This window comes from Cydia strobilella, chromosome 9 (assembly GCF_947568885.1).
Source record: "Cydia strobilella chromosome 9, ilCydStro3.1, whole genome shotgun sequence".
NCBI classification, from domain to species: Eukaryota; Metazoa; Arthropoda; class Insecta; order Lepidoptera; family Tortricidae; genus Cydia; species Cydia strobilella.
The window spans coordinates 13,927,928-13,944,024 of record NC_086049.1 but is presented as its reverse complement, the minus strand read 5'-3'; the positions used below and the strand labels follow the sequence as shown (position 1 = coordinate 13,944,024).

General features: G+C 37.2%; 2 protein-coding genes across 4 annotated transcripts in view; one reads left to right on the top strand and one right to left on the bottom strand.

Moving 5' to 3' along the window:
• LOC134744406 (mitochondrial glycine transporter B-like) overlaps positions 1–16,097 on the top strand; it is a 373,541-nt gene that overhangs the window by 49,671 nt on the left and 307,773 nt on the right. The gene's annotated exons all lie outside the window — the stretch shown is intronic.
• The window catches only part of LOC134744379 (voltage-dependent T-type calcium channel subunit alpha-1G), a 55,446-nt gene that overhangs the window by 25,099 nt on the left and 14,250 nt on the right, over positions 1–16,097 (bottom strand). For 2 of the 3 annotated variants that reach the window (XM_063678160.1, XM_063678163.1), the window contains exons 4-19: positions 14,979–15,150; positions 12,241–12,520; positions 12,076–12,168; positions 11,726–11,958; positions 11,395–11,509; positions 9,299–9,379; positions 6,702–6,855; positions 6,529–6,567; positions 5,889–6,082; positions 5,584–5,767; positions 5,299–5,509; positions 4,716–4,925; positions 3,649–3,766; positions 1,100–1,255; positions 889–1,023; positions 78–248 (exon numbers count right to left, since the gene is read on the bottom strand). In XM_063678160.1, coding sequence (XP_063534230.1) covers positions 78–248; positions 889–1,023; positions 1,100–1,255; positions 3,649–3,766; positions 4,716–4,925; positions 5,299–5,509; positions 5,584–5,767; positions 5,889–6,082; positions 6,529–6,567; positions 6,702–6,855; positions 9,299–9,379; positions 11,395–11,509; positions 11,726–11,958; positions 12,076–12,168; positions 12,241–12,520; positions 14,979–15,150 — 2,546 coding nt within the window. The remainder of the gene's footprint in view (positions 1–77; positions 249–888; positions 1,024–1,099; positions 1,256–3,648; positions 3,767–4,715; positions 4,926–5,298; positions 5,510–5,583; positions 5,768–5,888; positions 6,083–6,528; positions 6,568–6,701; positions 6,856–9,298; positions 9,380–11,394; positions 11,510–11,725; positions 11,959–12,075; positions 12,169–12,240; positions 12,521–14,978; positions 15,151–16,097) is intronic. The other variant, XM_063678162.1, reaches the window with a different exon arrangement.

Below are 16,097 nucleotides of genomic sequence, written 5' to 3'. Positions count from 1 at the left end.
TTTTATACATCGTTTACATTATATTCTCAAGTATGTATATACATTTCAAGTACATTGTACTTATTATTGTTGTTTACCTTTTGTAAATTACATTTGTTGGACTGTGCGCAGTCTTTGCAAAGCGTCGGGTGATGTCCTGAACTGGTCGTCTTTCTTCGTGATCGAATAATTTTATCCTTGTGTCCGTTTATATCGTCTTTAGCTTTGCGAACATCGTCAGCTGATTTCCAAAAGTTTTTTATTTCGTTCTAATCAAAACCATATAAACCGTTAAAACCATGTACTCGTAGGTATGCAACAAACGGATCACAACGATACACATAGGTACTCAATATACTAAGAGCGAAGACTTGAAGAGCTAGTTTTAAGCATGTAATAAACCTTTTCTGCGATCACGAATGTACCTTCAAAGTATTGTAATTAATGTTTCGTTGCATTTATGTTTTGTTAACTTTAAAAAGGGAACTTAATTATCTTCAGAATACGTTAACCAAGTTCTCTTTTGTTCCAATGAAAAACAGTGGGCTTATTAACGACCACGTCCACTATATTATTAGATAAAAATATGGTACATAATCAAATTATGTGTCCCAAAAGTAACTTGACTGGGTGTGTATGTGTACGGTGGGAATTAATAGGTATTTAGCAATAATAATAATAATGTTGTTGTGAAAATCATTAACAACAATACTCTTTTTCTGTATCCACATAAATGGTCGACAGAAAAGGCTTCCTCAAAAACTCTTTGCTCTTTATACACACACACACAAATACCTACCTAATGCTAGATGGCTAATCAAGAAGAAGGTTTAGAAATTTTTGAGGCACGTCAAGAAGGATGACAGAAAGCGCAGTCAAGAACAGCTAACACCAACACAAAGGGTTCACCTGAGAGAAACTGTCACTGGAATGTGATCCCGAGTTCGACTCATCATATTGATTTTCGTTGTTGTCAGAGAAACACTCGCTAGACAACTTAGACTTTGCCAGCTCGCGCTGCTCTCGCTCCCTCCTTTCGTTCCGCTAGAAGAATCGCATCGCTCACGTCAAAAGTCACAGGTTTTAGAAAAGGAAGTGGAAATCCGTAGAACAGACCTACCTCAGAACTAAATCCTTCTACTAGAATAGCCACCAGTAAGTTAAATAGTACATAGTTTCCAAAAGTCATTAGGGCAACAAAATATAATGCAGCCCAGTGACTCGTCTTTTCCATACCATTAAACAGTACAACATTCCAATCTTCTTGCGTCAAAACCTGAAATATTATATGATCATTGAGAATTTAAGTCATTCGCTCGAGTCTCTCTACCACACCGAATATCTTCAAATTTCACAAATCTCTTTAATAAATCAAAATAAGCAAGGTGTGCTGTCATTAAAGTGTTTGAGTCGTGCCTTTCGGTGTTTTGGATGTAAAAGTTAATTTGAATATTAATAAAAAAAAAAAACAAAAGAAACTTGTTAAATCAGCGTGTTAATAACTGTTAGTGTTATGTTGGCAGTTGTGTTAGTGTACGCAAATATACAGGGTAATGACAGGAAACACGGACGGCGACCTGAATACACAAGCAGAGGGTCCAGCATCCCTTAGAGCTAGCTACAAGCAAGATGCATTTACTACGGAGCGCTCCATAAAATGCAACCACAACTCTAAATTATACATCAACCAATATAATAAAATTGTCTACGGCGAATTTCTCGGTCATGCCAAGGCAAATATTATGGACATAAGAAACCAGACAGGGATAATCATCGTTCATCTTTTTCACAACATTGCTAAAGCTGTCAAATAAGATGAATTAGTTTCTTGCCGATACTTTTATTGTTAACGATTATTACGAGAAAATCGCGGAGTCTATATACCCTCTATTAAAACCTCGTTTGGGATCGCAAATAAATCGACTAAAATTACCTTGTGCACATCAGTCTCACGAGGCTTACCTGGAAGACGGTGACGGTTGCCCACAGGATATTATTAAAGTGCTTTCTGTCGCACTCACACTTGGGGTGGTGCGAGATGATCTCGGGGCAAGTGCAGTCGCGCTCGGAGCCGTTGTCTTCGACGAACTTGCAAAACTTACCACCGAATAGATACATGCCCAGAATACTGCGTCGCGGAGCGGATGAAAAAATGAAAGAAAAACAAAATGCTATGCGCATCGCCGCGACCGAACCATCCAGACGACATTCTGTGCAGTGCGACGGTAACACTGCTATACTAGTGTTAAATAAATGTGAACTAAGGCACGAATGTTACTTTGTAGGCATTCTGGCCTTAGTCTGGGAATAGCTCTTAAGTTAACCAGACAAACACCAGACATTACGCTTCAGGTATAGTAAGCTAAAGTTTAAAACTAAGTGCCAGTTGCACCATTCGCACTTGACAGACTGATCAACGTCACCCGGCGCGCCGCGGCGGTTTACTATGAAACTTTCCATACAATAAAATTTTGCGAACTCTTTAACGATGACAAACAGTTTGGTGCAACCGACCCTAAGTACGATGCAAAGCAGTGTTATCGCCGTTGGAACGTCACACCAGCGGACGTGTTAGATAAATCTTAAAGTTATAGTATTTATTAAATTTTGTTATAAAGTGCATTAAGATCCCAATTTCCATAAAATCATGACTAATCTTAGTTTATCATTCCTTTTTTACAATAAACTGCCTCATGTCCTTATGATAAAAAAATAAACAAATGCAATATATAGAATAATGAATAGATAGAAAAAGGCGAAGTAAATAGTGCATAAAGATTTATAACCATTCGTAATTCTTATTTATATACCTACTCAATTAAATATCATTCATGTTTAATGCAGTAAAAAAATCAAGTTTTTTTTTCAGTTATGCAAAAGGAAAAAATAATAGGAAAATAAAGTGAGTGGGCCAAACTTTTAAGCGTTTATAAGTTGAAAGTTAAAATGTTGAAGAAAAGGGTCAGAGTAATTAGATTATGTTACTGAAGAAAATAAAGACGCCAATCTGAGGGCAAAATCAGTGGAAATTTTTGGTCATTTCTAATAAAGTTGCTGCTGGAGAGTATTTGACCAAAATTTCCCACAAATTTTGAAAAAATAATGCACAAGATAGTATATTAGAAGCAGCATGCAAAGTGAGATATACTGTATAAACTGAGTGCAGCTGTGGTAGTGGGAGTAGAGAATCTGACGAACAGGGTAACCCGCGACTCGGCTCCGATACACCTCAAGCTAACCTACATTAAATTTAACCAAGCCACTGACTAACGTATGTGCTCCAGACGGCGTCTGATGGGAGTACTGAACGACACAACGTGGTGATCGACTAATGATTGGATCAATCGGATACGGATGGTTCTAGAGTTGTCACTACGCGGGTTCTAGGGTAGCATACGCGATTGAACGTCTGTTGACAAGCACAGTGCTGCAAGCCGTCGTTTCAATTGAGTTTTATTTTGTTATGCAGTAAATTTTAAGTGTCTTGCAGCAGAGTGAACAGTCGCTTGTGTACTCGCGTGGTTAGTTATAGCGGTCACCAAAAATGTTGTTATTAGTGCTGTCATACTGTCGTGAGTGCTGACTGCTGACGGACCCGTAAAAGCGTTTAGTAATGTTCAGTCTGTTTCTGGGTTATCTGTTAGGACTTTAATTGAAAATATTGAATACCTGAAACACTGTGACAAAGGCCCACAAGAGCGTATCAAAGTTTTTTCTGTCGCACTCCTCATCGCCCTCATTGTCTTTCTCGCAGAATTTGCACCCGAAGAGGTTCATACCGAGGATGCTGGACGTTACCACGCAATATCAATTAGATAACACGATTACTTAAGGCCTTTCAAATATAAGGAGGAGAGAAATTGAGATGAAATAATTATTAAGAAAATAAGATGGTCTAAAATTATAAATTATGATGTGCAGGTGTTAAAAACTGAAATGGACGCAAAGCACAAAAGCGTGATAGACACATACTATGATCGATGAATTTTATAATAATAGAAGAGATAAAGATGTTAAGAGTGTGGACAGTGGTAGTGTGTAGTGGGTAGAATGTCACAGACATAAATGACACATTTATAGGATAAGATTGAAAGAATAGGATAAATCACTCACAGTTAGGCAGTGCACAGGGGAAGGGATGCGGATGTGACAGTTTAGAAACATTCAGAATTTCGTATTTATAACTGAGAGTCAGCTTTATCCACCGTAGGCTACGGAAAAATTAACAACTGATTGAGCAGTCAATCAGAGCTTGTGGGGGTTGTGATAATAAACTACGTAGTTAGGTACCTACGTGATAAATGGGAAGGTTAAAGAAGAAACAGAAAAGGAAGGTAGGGTTCATAAGTTTACCAATGTTAGGTACCAATTTAAAATTTCCCTACGTATATCTCTCTCTTTTTACTGTAATAAAATTTTGCGTCAGTTTATAGAACGCAACAAAATCATTTAATTAAGTTATTGGTAGACAAAGAAGAGATTTGAAATGAACACAAAGTTGAAGAGAATTGTAAGAAATCTACAAAATTTCTAGCAGTTCCGGCATTATTGTTTTATCCTTCATGTAAAATTAAAAGTTGGTCAATTCTGGTTTGAACTTTATTTAAAACATGCAATTTAGTATCAAATTATTTAAGTGTTTAATTTTCATTTTATTTTAATATACCCCAACAACGTTTATAAGTCCTATATCACTAAATTACCTTATGATAATAGTAAATTTATTAATTATTTACCTGAATATAAAAATGAATAGAACTAGAAGTGAGAAGAACACGGCGACATTGTCCATGGTACGGAGCATGACGAACAACTGTCTGCGCAGGTTGGGCATAAAGCGGACCAACTTTAGGATGCGCAGGAGCCTGAATGTGCGCAACACGGAGAGTCCGGAGTTGCCAGCCAGTTCCTTTTCGTTGCCGTAGCTTTGCGCTAATTCAAATCCACTGTTTAACAAATTTATAATAATTATTATTTTTGAAAATGACAGTAAACAAATAAAAAAGCTTTAAGTTAAACCCTTCTGTAAAGTTGGACCAACGAAACCCTGTACTATAAACGAATATCTGGGAGACCGAGCTTTGCTCGGAAAACATATAAAAACTCAAAAATGCGCGTTTTCCCAGAGATAAAACCTAGCTAGATCGATTATTCGCCCCCGAAAACTATATATAAGCTAAGAAAACCATATAGCAAATTTCATCGAAATCGTTAGAGCCGTTTTCGAGATCCCCGCAATATATATATATATATATATATACATATAGATATATTCAAGAATTGCTCGTTTAAAGGTATAAGATTTAAAAAAAAACTTACCTTAAGATTACAATGACTCCGTCAAAAACATTGAATCCATTGGCAATGTACTTGAAAGGACCCTCTGATATGATTTTAAGAACCATTTCAACAGCGAAAATCGCAGAGAATACGACGTTGCTGATTTCTACTATTACTGTCAATTCCTCGGGTTGGTTATGGTACTCGATACCCATCGATAAAGTGTTAATTAGTATAGCTAATAGTATACCTGAAATATAAATATGTAATCAGTAAACAACCTATATTTATTCTATATTTTTAACTAGTTTGTGATATATCTACCTTGCTGAAAATATTTGTGATTGACTACATCTTTTATATGTTTTCTTAGAAAAGAAAAAAACTTCGATATTCTTCGCCAAAATATCGAGCAAGCACTAGCAAATCGTCCCTTTCGCGCTTCTTTTGCGGCGGCCTCGGCTGCCAGTAGCTCCGCACAGCATGAATAGTCTTCTATTTCATGACCCTGTAAGAGACAAAGCAGACGTTTGAGGTTGATTTGTAAATTTTATTGCAACGCCGTGTAAGACAAGGCATTAAGGATAGTTGGGTGGTTGTCATGGTAGTTATCAAAATTTGCCCCTTACCTTACAGTCTTTGTCTTCACTGGCCCTCTTGGTAATGCCTTTAGTTAATTCTTCAAAAAAGGAGTCCAAGGTAACTTGTCCGGAAGGTAGTGCTGCTGATAAGGCTCCGGACAGTGCCAGGAGTTCCTGGCAGGACATGGTTCCAACGGCTGCCGCTCTTTCCTCTGCAGTTTCGCCTGTCGGCAGGTCGAACTCTACACCCCCAAATTAATGTCACTACAGTGCGTTCATAAGTTTCGTAACTAAGATGTTTTCTAATATATCAAAAACATCAGTGATTCTAGCAATAATGATGATTTAATAATTGTGTATCCTTTGAAATTTTTCTTTAAAAAAAAAGAATAGATTTTTTTATAACCGATGCTTTAGACTGTACAGGAAAAAATTAAAAAACAACTGATTTAAGTATATATCTATACATTCATATATAAGTAGACAAATAGTAGGCAGGTACTTAAAGAAGGAACTTTAATACAATTATGTTAAGAACAGAGAAGCAGATTATAGTTTGTTCCTAACGCAAAGAGCACCTAAACCGTCCTATCGATCTCTATGAAGAGTAAAAGAAGTAAGTATAGTATAGACCAGATAGTTCATGCCCGTCTAATAGATCGTCTAGATCTACCGCCTCTAGACTCACCGCTGTGGCTCTTAAGCCAGTCACGTTGACACAATGAATCTATAAATATTGACAATGTTATAAAATTTGGAAAATTTCGTAAAATGGATCGATTGCCAAGAGAAAATTCAGCGAAGTTTTAAGTTTGCAAAGTTACGAGGTATACAGTTATTTAAATTAATTAGGTACATCACCTGTTTGAGTCATTTTCTCCGAAGAGCAGACGTTGTGAGGATGCCCGCCGTGGGGTGAATTAGGCGTGTGTAGCAGAACTGTATCGCTGAACATCACTGATGAGCGTCTTCGAGCCAGTGATGGCGGTGACAGGAGCGAGAGGTTTGACGCGTTCTAAAGTATTAAATTGCTGACTTTACACCTGATTTATTCGCATCCCCATAAGCACTTAGAATTTTTTCACGTGACTAAATTATAAACTCAAGCAGTTTAAAATGTTCTCAACATGTCGTTCAACTACTTAATTTCGTAGACGTAAACAAGATAGCTTTTTGATGTGACCGTAAAGCTTCACAGCTAAAACATGTCAGATGAGCCACATTTTTATTTCACCGAAGCTGTAATTCTGTCTTTACGGTGCCTTAATTATTTACATGGAGCCTAGAAGCCTTCGGAACCCCAATAAAAGAGCCATAATTGTAAACACACACGTCCCCGTCGCATCACCCGACCCCTCACGTACGCCTAAACGATCACCCCTAACATTATCTGTTCGATTCGTACATCCATGACTCGTATAAATAAAAGCAACAGGTACCATGAATTTTTATCAGGATCAATAAAACCTAGTAGTAAGTGAACAAATATTATATTATTATGATCGCTGGTACAAAAAAATGCTTCTGTTACAAATATCTTTACAGCAATATAATCAACATTAATTAAAATATTAATTTTTAACAAGCAGAAACGTCTGCGATCGATGGTATTAAGCTTAGAATAAATTTAAAAGTGGAAAAAAATTACTACCTTGGGTGAGACTTGAACTCACGGCCTCTGGATCGATACTCCAGCGCTCTGCCAACTGAGCCACCAAGACCTCATCTATAGCCAGCAAATCTTCCCACTATATGGGTCTAGGGGACCCTAGCGACATCTACCGTAAGAGTGTTACACTTCTTAAACGGCCACCGGAGTTCCAAGTCATATTGGAAATTCACCAGTTACGATGTGCTACCCATTCTATATTAATTTTTAACAAGCAGAAACGTCTGCGATCGATGCTATTAAGCTTAGAATAAATTTAAAAGTGGAAAAAATTACTGCCTTGGGTGAGACTTGAACTCACGGCCGCCGTCGGTCGGTCGTCGGTGGCCGTTTAAGAAGTGTAACACTCTTACGGTAGATGTCGCTAGGGTCCCCTAGATCCATATAGTGGGAAGATTTGCTGACTATTGATGAGGTCTTGGTGGCTCAGTTGGCAGAGCGCTGGAGTATCGATCCAGAGGCCGTGAGTACAAGTCTCACCCAAGGCAGTAATTTTTTTTTCCACTTTTAAATTTATTAATTAAAATGTAGACGATTTAAAAAGTCTATAAACCTAGCCGTCAAATTGCATGGCCATTTTATGAATAAATTGCAGCTCACTGTACTATTTTTTTGCAATCTATCCTTCTAACGGCTAGGTATAATAACTCTAAGTAAATTCCATTGTATATCTCCCGAATCTCGAAAAATTTCACGTGCCGGATTACCGAGTGCCTACTGTACAGTCGCCATCAGATATATCGGAGCGCCCGAGGTGCTCACAAATATCTAAACACGCACCTAGCGCCTTAACAATAGAGGCGTGTTCAGATATTTGTGAGCACCTTGGCCGCTCCGATATATCTGATGGCGACTGTACCTATATGTAAATTTCTAGCATAGACTTCTTGTCGTAATCTAGATTGATCTAACCTAGATTACGACATCAGGTGCACTGTCTTAACTATGCTGTAGAGAGGAGCGCTTTGAAAAATTGAGTGCACCGTGTATCGAGTGTAACGTGAGTAGACTCCGTAATCTATGTGCCTCGCTACACACGAAATTGTTTTTTTTTCTTTGACTCATAGCTTTAACTTGCACTCGTATTGGGTAGACTCTACATGAGCCAATTTAAGATGCGTAAAATAATTATCTGAAGCATTTTCACGTAACTTCGGGCCTTGTTATATTTTGACTAAGTATACGAACATTCGATTTAGGTATATAATAAAAATTAAAATAGTCGATTTTAGGATTCACAGTTTACCCCTCCGCCCTCTCCGAATAAAATGTGGCTAAAACTTTAGTCTTATTCTAGTTATTCTGATGGTTATGAATTTGATCTGGAGCGGTATTCGACATGCGTTAAGTGACGTTTCGTGTTGAACTTCAGTTGAATGGAAGAAATCGTGTGTTGTCAAATAGGTAAATTTGACATTAGCAATCCACAGTTAGGTGACAACGAAACCAAACCGAACCACGCAGAGTTCAGAGCCATTTTAAACCGTATAGTAGTAAGAAAACAAAGTTGATTTTTGTTGCATAATTTTTTCAATGAATGAGTTTTGGTGTACAACCAAATGATACTTTCCACAGTTGATGAACAAATGATTCATTCCACTGTTGAACTGATGTTGAAGCCGAAACTGACAGTTGTGCATCTCGAATAGGGCCCCTGGATTTGGGATATGATCTGTCAGTGTCAAAAGTGACGTTTCTGGTTAAAGAATGTCAGTGTACCTATCCCTTTAGCCCAATAAACTGAGGCTAAAGGTGAGTAGAATAATTATCTGAAGCATTATCACGTTACCTCCAGGTCGGCGGCGGAGAGTGACGGCACGCGCAACAGGCTCGGCCGCCCCAACGGCTCCTCACCCTCCTCTTTCCCGTTCTGATAATTATATTGGAGATGGTTCAGTTTGACATAAGTACTTGTACAAGTAGCTAAATGAGAATACCGGCAGAGTGGCTTATTATGGATGACCTAAATATATGTCTCGTTCATTGACTATAATAGATCTAAGGACACTATAAAGTACAAAAAAACAAGTACGAGTTATAATAAATAAAAAATCTTTTGAGATGGTTAATAAATATATAATAAACTAGCGACCCGCCCGGCTTCGCACGGGTTACATAAAATCGTAACAAATTATACACCTAAACCTTTCTCAAAAATCACTCTATTGATAGGTGAAAACCGCGTGAAAATCTGTTCAGTAGTTTTTGACTTTATCGCGAACATACATACACACAAACAGACAGACGTGGCTGGAGATTTTTTTTTTATATAAGGTGTAGTGAAGACTTGATTGAATGATTGAAGATTTGATTGGCGACAAATATAGTCCACGAAAAAATATTACTTGAAGACAGCAGTGTAATGCAGTTAAAATATTAATTGCCTTAAATATACATATATTGTAAAAAAAAACAGAATTTTCTTTTTTACAGTTAGGTGTAGGTATATACATATAACATACTTATGACTAAAGACACAAAAAGTAGTATACATAATAGGCACTACTTATAAAAGTGCTCTTAGGGCCTAATTGCAAAAGAGTAATGCGAACTAAGATCCAATGCAAAGGCCTGGCATTAGTCCTAGCTACTGGCACTGGCGTTAGTAACTGGATCAATCTAAATCGGTCTCAAGAAACGTCGTGGGGGTACAAAGTAGGATGTCGTCTTAAAGTAAGCCTAATGTTGAAATTAGTAATGGCTTGTGAAAAAATTATGTTGATCCTAATTCCTACTTGACTGAAGCGTAGCGAAGGTCTACGTTTTGACCCGGGCATTTTGCTTTCGTATGTCTGGATGTTCTCCTCTACAGGTCGCAATTCTTAACCGATTCTCGTGAAATTTTGTGACCAGATTCTATGATTAAATAAAAAAAATTTGTCGATCCGGTTTTTGTTTTTTTTTTTAATGGCGGAGTCGTGATAGCTCGCGCCTAAACAAATAGTCCTGTCGATATCTTAAGTTTTTTTTTGTTTTTTAACATGTTTACAGAGTAAATAGCAAAAAATGCAGAAAAATTGTATCGCTGGTTTAGGCGGTATTTAGATACTTAGTTTTTACTCAAGAGTAAGTAGCCAAATTTCGTCAGCTTCGCTAAGAGCTATCATGGCGCAGTTTGCAAACATACGCTTTGAAGTACGGAGGTCCCTGGTCCGATCTTCAGTATTTGTATGTTATTAAAGTAATGTCCTAATTACTTTTTGTTTTTTTTTTACACAAATTTCGTATTTTTTTTATATTTTGAAAAAAAAAAAAAAAAAAATTTTCGTATTGTTGTTTGATTAAGCGCGTGCTAAGCGTATTCGTTTCAATTTTACAATCTTTTATTTAACTAGCCCTATAAAATATGTTTTTCGTAATTTTAATTTTCTGAACTATTCTAAACGGTAGAGCCATACATTTAGTCAGCTTTAAGCTATGCTCGCGCTAGGTCTACAGCTCACAGAGCCACTAGTGTAATTGTTTCGGGGAAAGTATTTTACTGATGAGTGAATTAGATTTTATAATGGTCGAGAACTTGGATACTTTATGACCAAAAATTTAGAGCTTACTTAATTCTTGTTTTTGTTGAAGTTGAATAACATGCTTATACCATAAATTTTAATGGATGAATATCTTTTTTTTGTGAATTTTTCCAGGTAGTGTCTCGGCAAAACAAGCTAAACATTTAGGAGGCTAAAATGTGCAGGACACCTGATAAAAATGTTAAGAGGATATACGAGTAGTATAATTACGTGACACGACGATATAATTCAGGACTTCGTATCATATTATAGTAAGTAGTACATGACATGACAGTCCAAAATTTCCATTTATTACTAGTAAGTACAGGTCTAATACTGTAAGAGATACAAGAAGGTCTTATTGCAAGTAATATGTGTGTACCTGAGGATGTACCCGCGGGCAGCAAGGATGGTGTTGCTTGGGCTTGTTTGACGGCAGTTGAAGTGTTTCTCTGCTTGTGCGCCATTGTACTTGAGCTCGCTGATATCGGTATAGCCTAAAAAATAAAATTTTATGTACTGTTGTTGTGTAATAAATACAACATAATGAAAACAAATATCAAGAGTAGACGAAATGTCAGTTACCTTGTAATATGTACATACTATTCAGGCATATGAATTGTCTTATTTAGAAAACTTCGTGACTGATATATGTCCAAAGCCATAAACCATATCTTTCCGTACCAATTTCCAGTTAAAGCTGTAAATCTCACCTAATTTTCTTGGCCATCCTCCGTTTAAACCTTCTCCACAGATGCGCCACATACTTGACAATCTCGGCATAGCACGTGGCCGGTTCGCTATTGTTGGTCGACGACGCCAGAGTCGAGGAGGACGTGAACCGAGCGCGTTCAGCGCGCATGCGCTCCATCTCACGTTTCTTGGTCTCGCTGAACTGGGTCGCGATGACGACGAGGCAGAGGTTGATCATGAAGAATGATCCGATCTAGAAATATTTCTGACAGTTTAAATATACATTTTTGAATAGTGATTACCTATCTGCTGTATTAAAGTTACGATTCCATCTTGGCCTAAGTCCGTAATATCAGATTTGGATACTTACCACAATCAAAAGAACAAAATAGATCCAGTCCCAAAAACTGTGAGCATCTTGCACGTAATACATTATATCCGTCCAGCCTTCCAGGGATATAACCTAAAAATGGAAATGTTTATGAGTAACGTGTAGAAAATTTAAAAATATTTTGTAAAACATTCTAGAACTTACCAAAAATATAGCAACCCAAGCGAGACCGATGTTGTCAAAGGAGATCGTGCCTTGGAACGGGTTGGATCCCCTTTGAGTGCAGTTAGTGTAATACTGGTTCCAATTTACACAAGACACATTTGTCGGGTCATTGCGGGACGGGTACGGTTTGGCGGTCTCGTTGCAGACGAGCGGGCCGTAACGGTAGGGCGGAAAGTCCCCACACAGGTGCATACCATTGTCTTCTGGCGTCGTGCATATGTAGTCCAACTCTTTTGAAAATTCGTAGTAAAACGATATGCTGCGTAAGAGAAAGATGTTTGAAACTGAAGTTAAGCAATCGTTAACTTTTGATTCGTTATATTTACCATGAATTTTGTTATTGACATTAATATCAATATGGATATATGAAATGTTAATGACGGTAAGCTTAATGACCATGGTAGTTTTAATACATGGGTAGCGTTATGATAATAGCAAATTAAGCGATACTTATTGTTAACAGGACATGCAACAAATACATTCATTGGCTTTAACGATGGAGACAATCATGCAAAGTGCATGCTGTGTTCACTATACATAGAAGTATAACGAAGGTTCTCTACAATACGATATTATACATGACGAAAGTTGTGGTAAGTTAAAAAAAAAACTTGTCTCATAAATACGTGATTAATATGATCCTACTTGAGAAGTTGATTATTTATAATTAAGCGGTGTATTGAAAACAGATTCTAAGAAGAGACCAAAGAAGTTAGTGTTCACCTTAATTTTTAAATAATAAATATTTGAAATTTAGAATAGTGTAAGTTTATACACACCCACCAATGAAATATTGATCAAAACAAACGTTAAAACATTAAAAGTAAGCTCAGGAAAAGTCTTAGCAGCATAAAGTATCAGTATTAGTGAATCGTCGGGATAAACGGCAGTGGCTGACTCGTTACCGTTTAACGGGCGTCGTTACCCGCCGGAACACGTTACGTAGCCGTAAGTCGTAACCCACATCATTCGACGGACCGTCGTTAAGCCCCTGCCTTCTCCCTCGATCATCGCCGTAAGAATTTTACAAAACTCTTTAAACTGGAGCGTTATATACTCGTCTTATAGCAACTGGACAGACTTTAAAGTGAAAGGCGAGTAATTTGAAGCGATATTGTGTAAAGTAATGTTAGGTTATTGATTAGATTGATAAGGTTTATGTGTGTGTTACTGAAAGAGATGTAATTATAGTGATACCTATAAAGGACTCCTATCAAAAGTGTGTTTGAGTGTTTGAAATACTCGTAGAAGTATGTGGATTTTTCCAATATAATCTGAAAGGTACAGTTAACAGAGATAGCATATTGCTTGTTCAGGGGCAAACTGGCATTTCTAAAGACCAAGAATAATTAGTGGAAGATTAATTTGAAATGTTAGTTGACGTTAATTTGTTCTAGGAGGTTACCGTAGAAATGCCAATTTGGGAAAGGGAAGCAATTTAACAATACCACATCTGGACGGCAGATGTGGGAAGATACACGAAACAACAGATTTCATTGTCTTAATAGAAACACATTAATTTTGATCGCTAATTCTTACGAGTTGACTCTGACGCGCACTCTGTACCATTCGGACAGGTCTCTGGAACATAAATTTGAGGTAGCAGTGACGTGTGTCATGTACCTATAGACCTTACTTGCAACAGTTGGATGTCTAAAATGCGAATGTCTTCTTGAAATTGTGGCGTGTTATATAATATAAGCAGTGCTATTTAAGGCATATTAAATGGCATGACATGACATGACTTAATAATGAGTTATTTGTCACAAGTTTCTAACAGACATTCACATTTTAAAAGTTGATTGATAGTTAATAATGTAGAACTATTGGCTTTCAGAAACGATGTAATGTTAGGGTTGGTTAGTGTCTATAAATCCTACTGGTTACATTTTTGTCGCTATGATTATAATCGGTTACAAATGTTACAATGTAGCAAATTCTGCGAGTCGAAACTACTACTTACAACTGGGTAGGTATGTAATGTATGCTACGTTTACTAATGTCTGTAGTATATCCATTGCTACATTCTTGAATGATTCGTCATGCGTGTATTGTCAGTCAAAAATATGTTTGTTAAGTATGTGACTTGACGGAATGCAATATTTAAGTGTGTAGTTAGCTTGTTAAGAAAACCATTCTGTAAATTAAACATGCGCGTTGGTAAACAGTGAATACAGATGTACCGATGACATTGCATTGGCTAAAGTATGCAATGATAAAATATAATGCCAAATGATTATGAGCAGCCATGGGGTGCCCGCGAGTGAAGCGTTAAATATTGCATGCTGTCAACGCTAGCATGGGACGTGCCGCTACGAGCCTAGAGACCAAATTGTAACATAACGCAAACATTTCAATTGACTTTTCATCCACAATGTTCTAACCAACTTTGTAGACAGCGTTGGCTTGTTCCAGCAAATAAACGCCATGATATGAGCTTATGAAAAAGAGGACAACACGATAAAATAAAGTCTCCTGTTTGGTTTCGGAATTGGTCTAGATACTTTTGAATATTAGTAATGGAAGATAATATATTAAATAGGAGATAATTATACTGTAATTAAATTAAGCGCACAGCTAAGTTTAATTGTTAATTATCATTAATTAATTGATTATTACACACATAATTTGCATGTATTTGCATATTAATAATTCGAATACGAAATTCAAAAGTATCTATTCGACACCCTACTGAAATGAATGGTAGCTGGACATACTTGGGTCGCAAAGTGCCCGGTGGTAGCACCATCTCGCATCGCTGCCTGAGGATCCCCTCCCACAGCTGGACCCCCACTATGCCAAATATGAAGAAGACGAAGAAGCATAGCAGTAGGACGTTGCCGAGCATAGGCAGCGTGTCCAGCAATAACATCACTAGGATTCGCATACCTGTGAAACAAACATAAAATTAAATGGGTTATCGAAATAATAAAAATGTGTAAAACCAATTTTAATTAAAAATCGGAACTCCTAAAAAATTATCTCGCTTTGTTATTGGTATTCGCTATGAAAAGAAACAACAGTTTTTTTTTACTATCATCGTTCTTAAAACTTACTTATACAAAACTGACGATCAATCGTCAATGCATAGGTACGTTTGGTTCCAATGTGGGACGTAACTTAAACAATAAACAAAACCGGCCAAGTGCGAGTCGGACTCGCGCACGAAGGGTTCCGTTTCAAATCACGTTTGTTGTATGGGAGCCCCACTTACATATTATTTTATTCTGTTTTTAGTATTTGTTGCTATAGCGGCAACAGAAATACATCATCTGTGAAAATTTCAATTGTCTAGCTATAACGGTTCATGAGATACAGCCTGGTGACAGACGGACAGACAGGCGGACGTACGAACAGCGACGTCTTAGTAATAGGGTCTCGTTTTTACCCTTTGGGTACGGAACCCTAAAACATACAAATTATACCTAACATATTTATTGTACCCATTTGCAAACTGAACTACTTTCTGTACATAATAAGTTATTCTCCCCTTTTACAAAAAATCATTCTTCACAAAAAACTACGACTTTCTTTACAATATAAAGACAGGCTAAAAGCGGGTTAAGATCCCTTTAAAGTAGGCAAGGAAGTGTTTTTAAAGTCTTAAGTGAATCTCGGGTCTGCAAAGTTCGTTTGATAAGTTAGTCACTCTTAATCAAGATTAGCCTCTTCAAAGCCCCGTTCCGTCCACAGCTAAGGATATTTCTACCGCTACTGACACGAAATAAATTGTACTTAAGAAATCAGATTAATTACGGTTTAGTGGGAAGAATAAGGATAATAAGGGGCTTTACAACACCAGTATACATTTATTGCACGAAAATAAATTTTTCGTG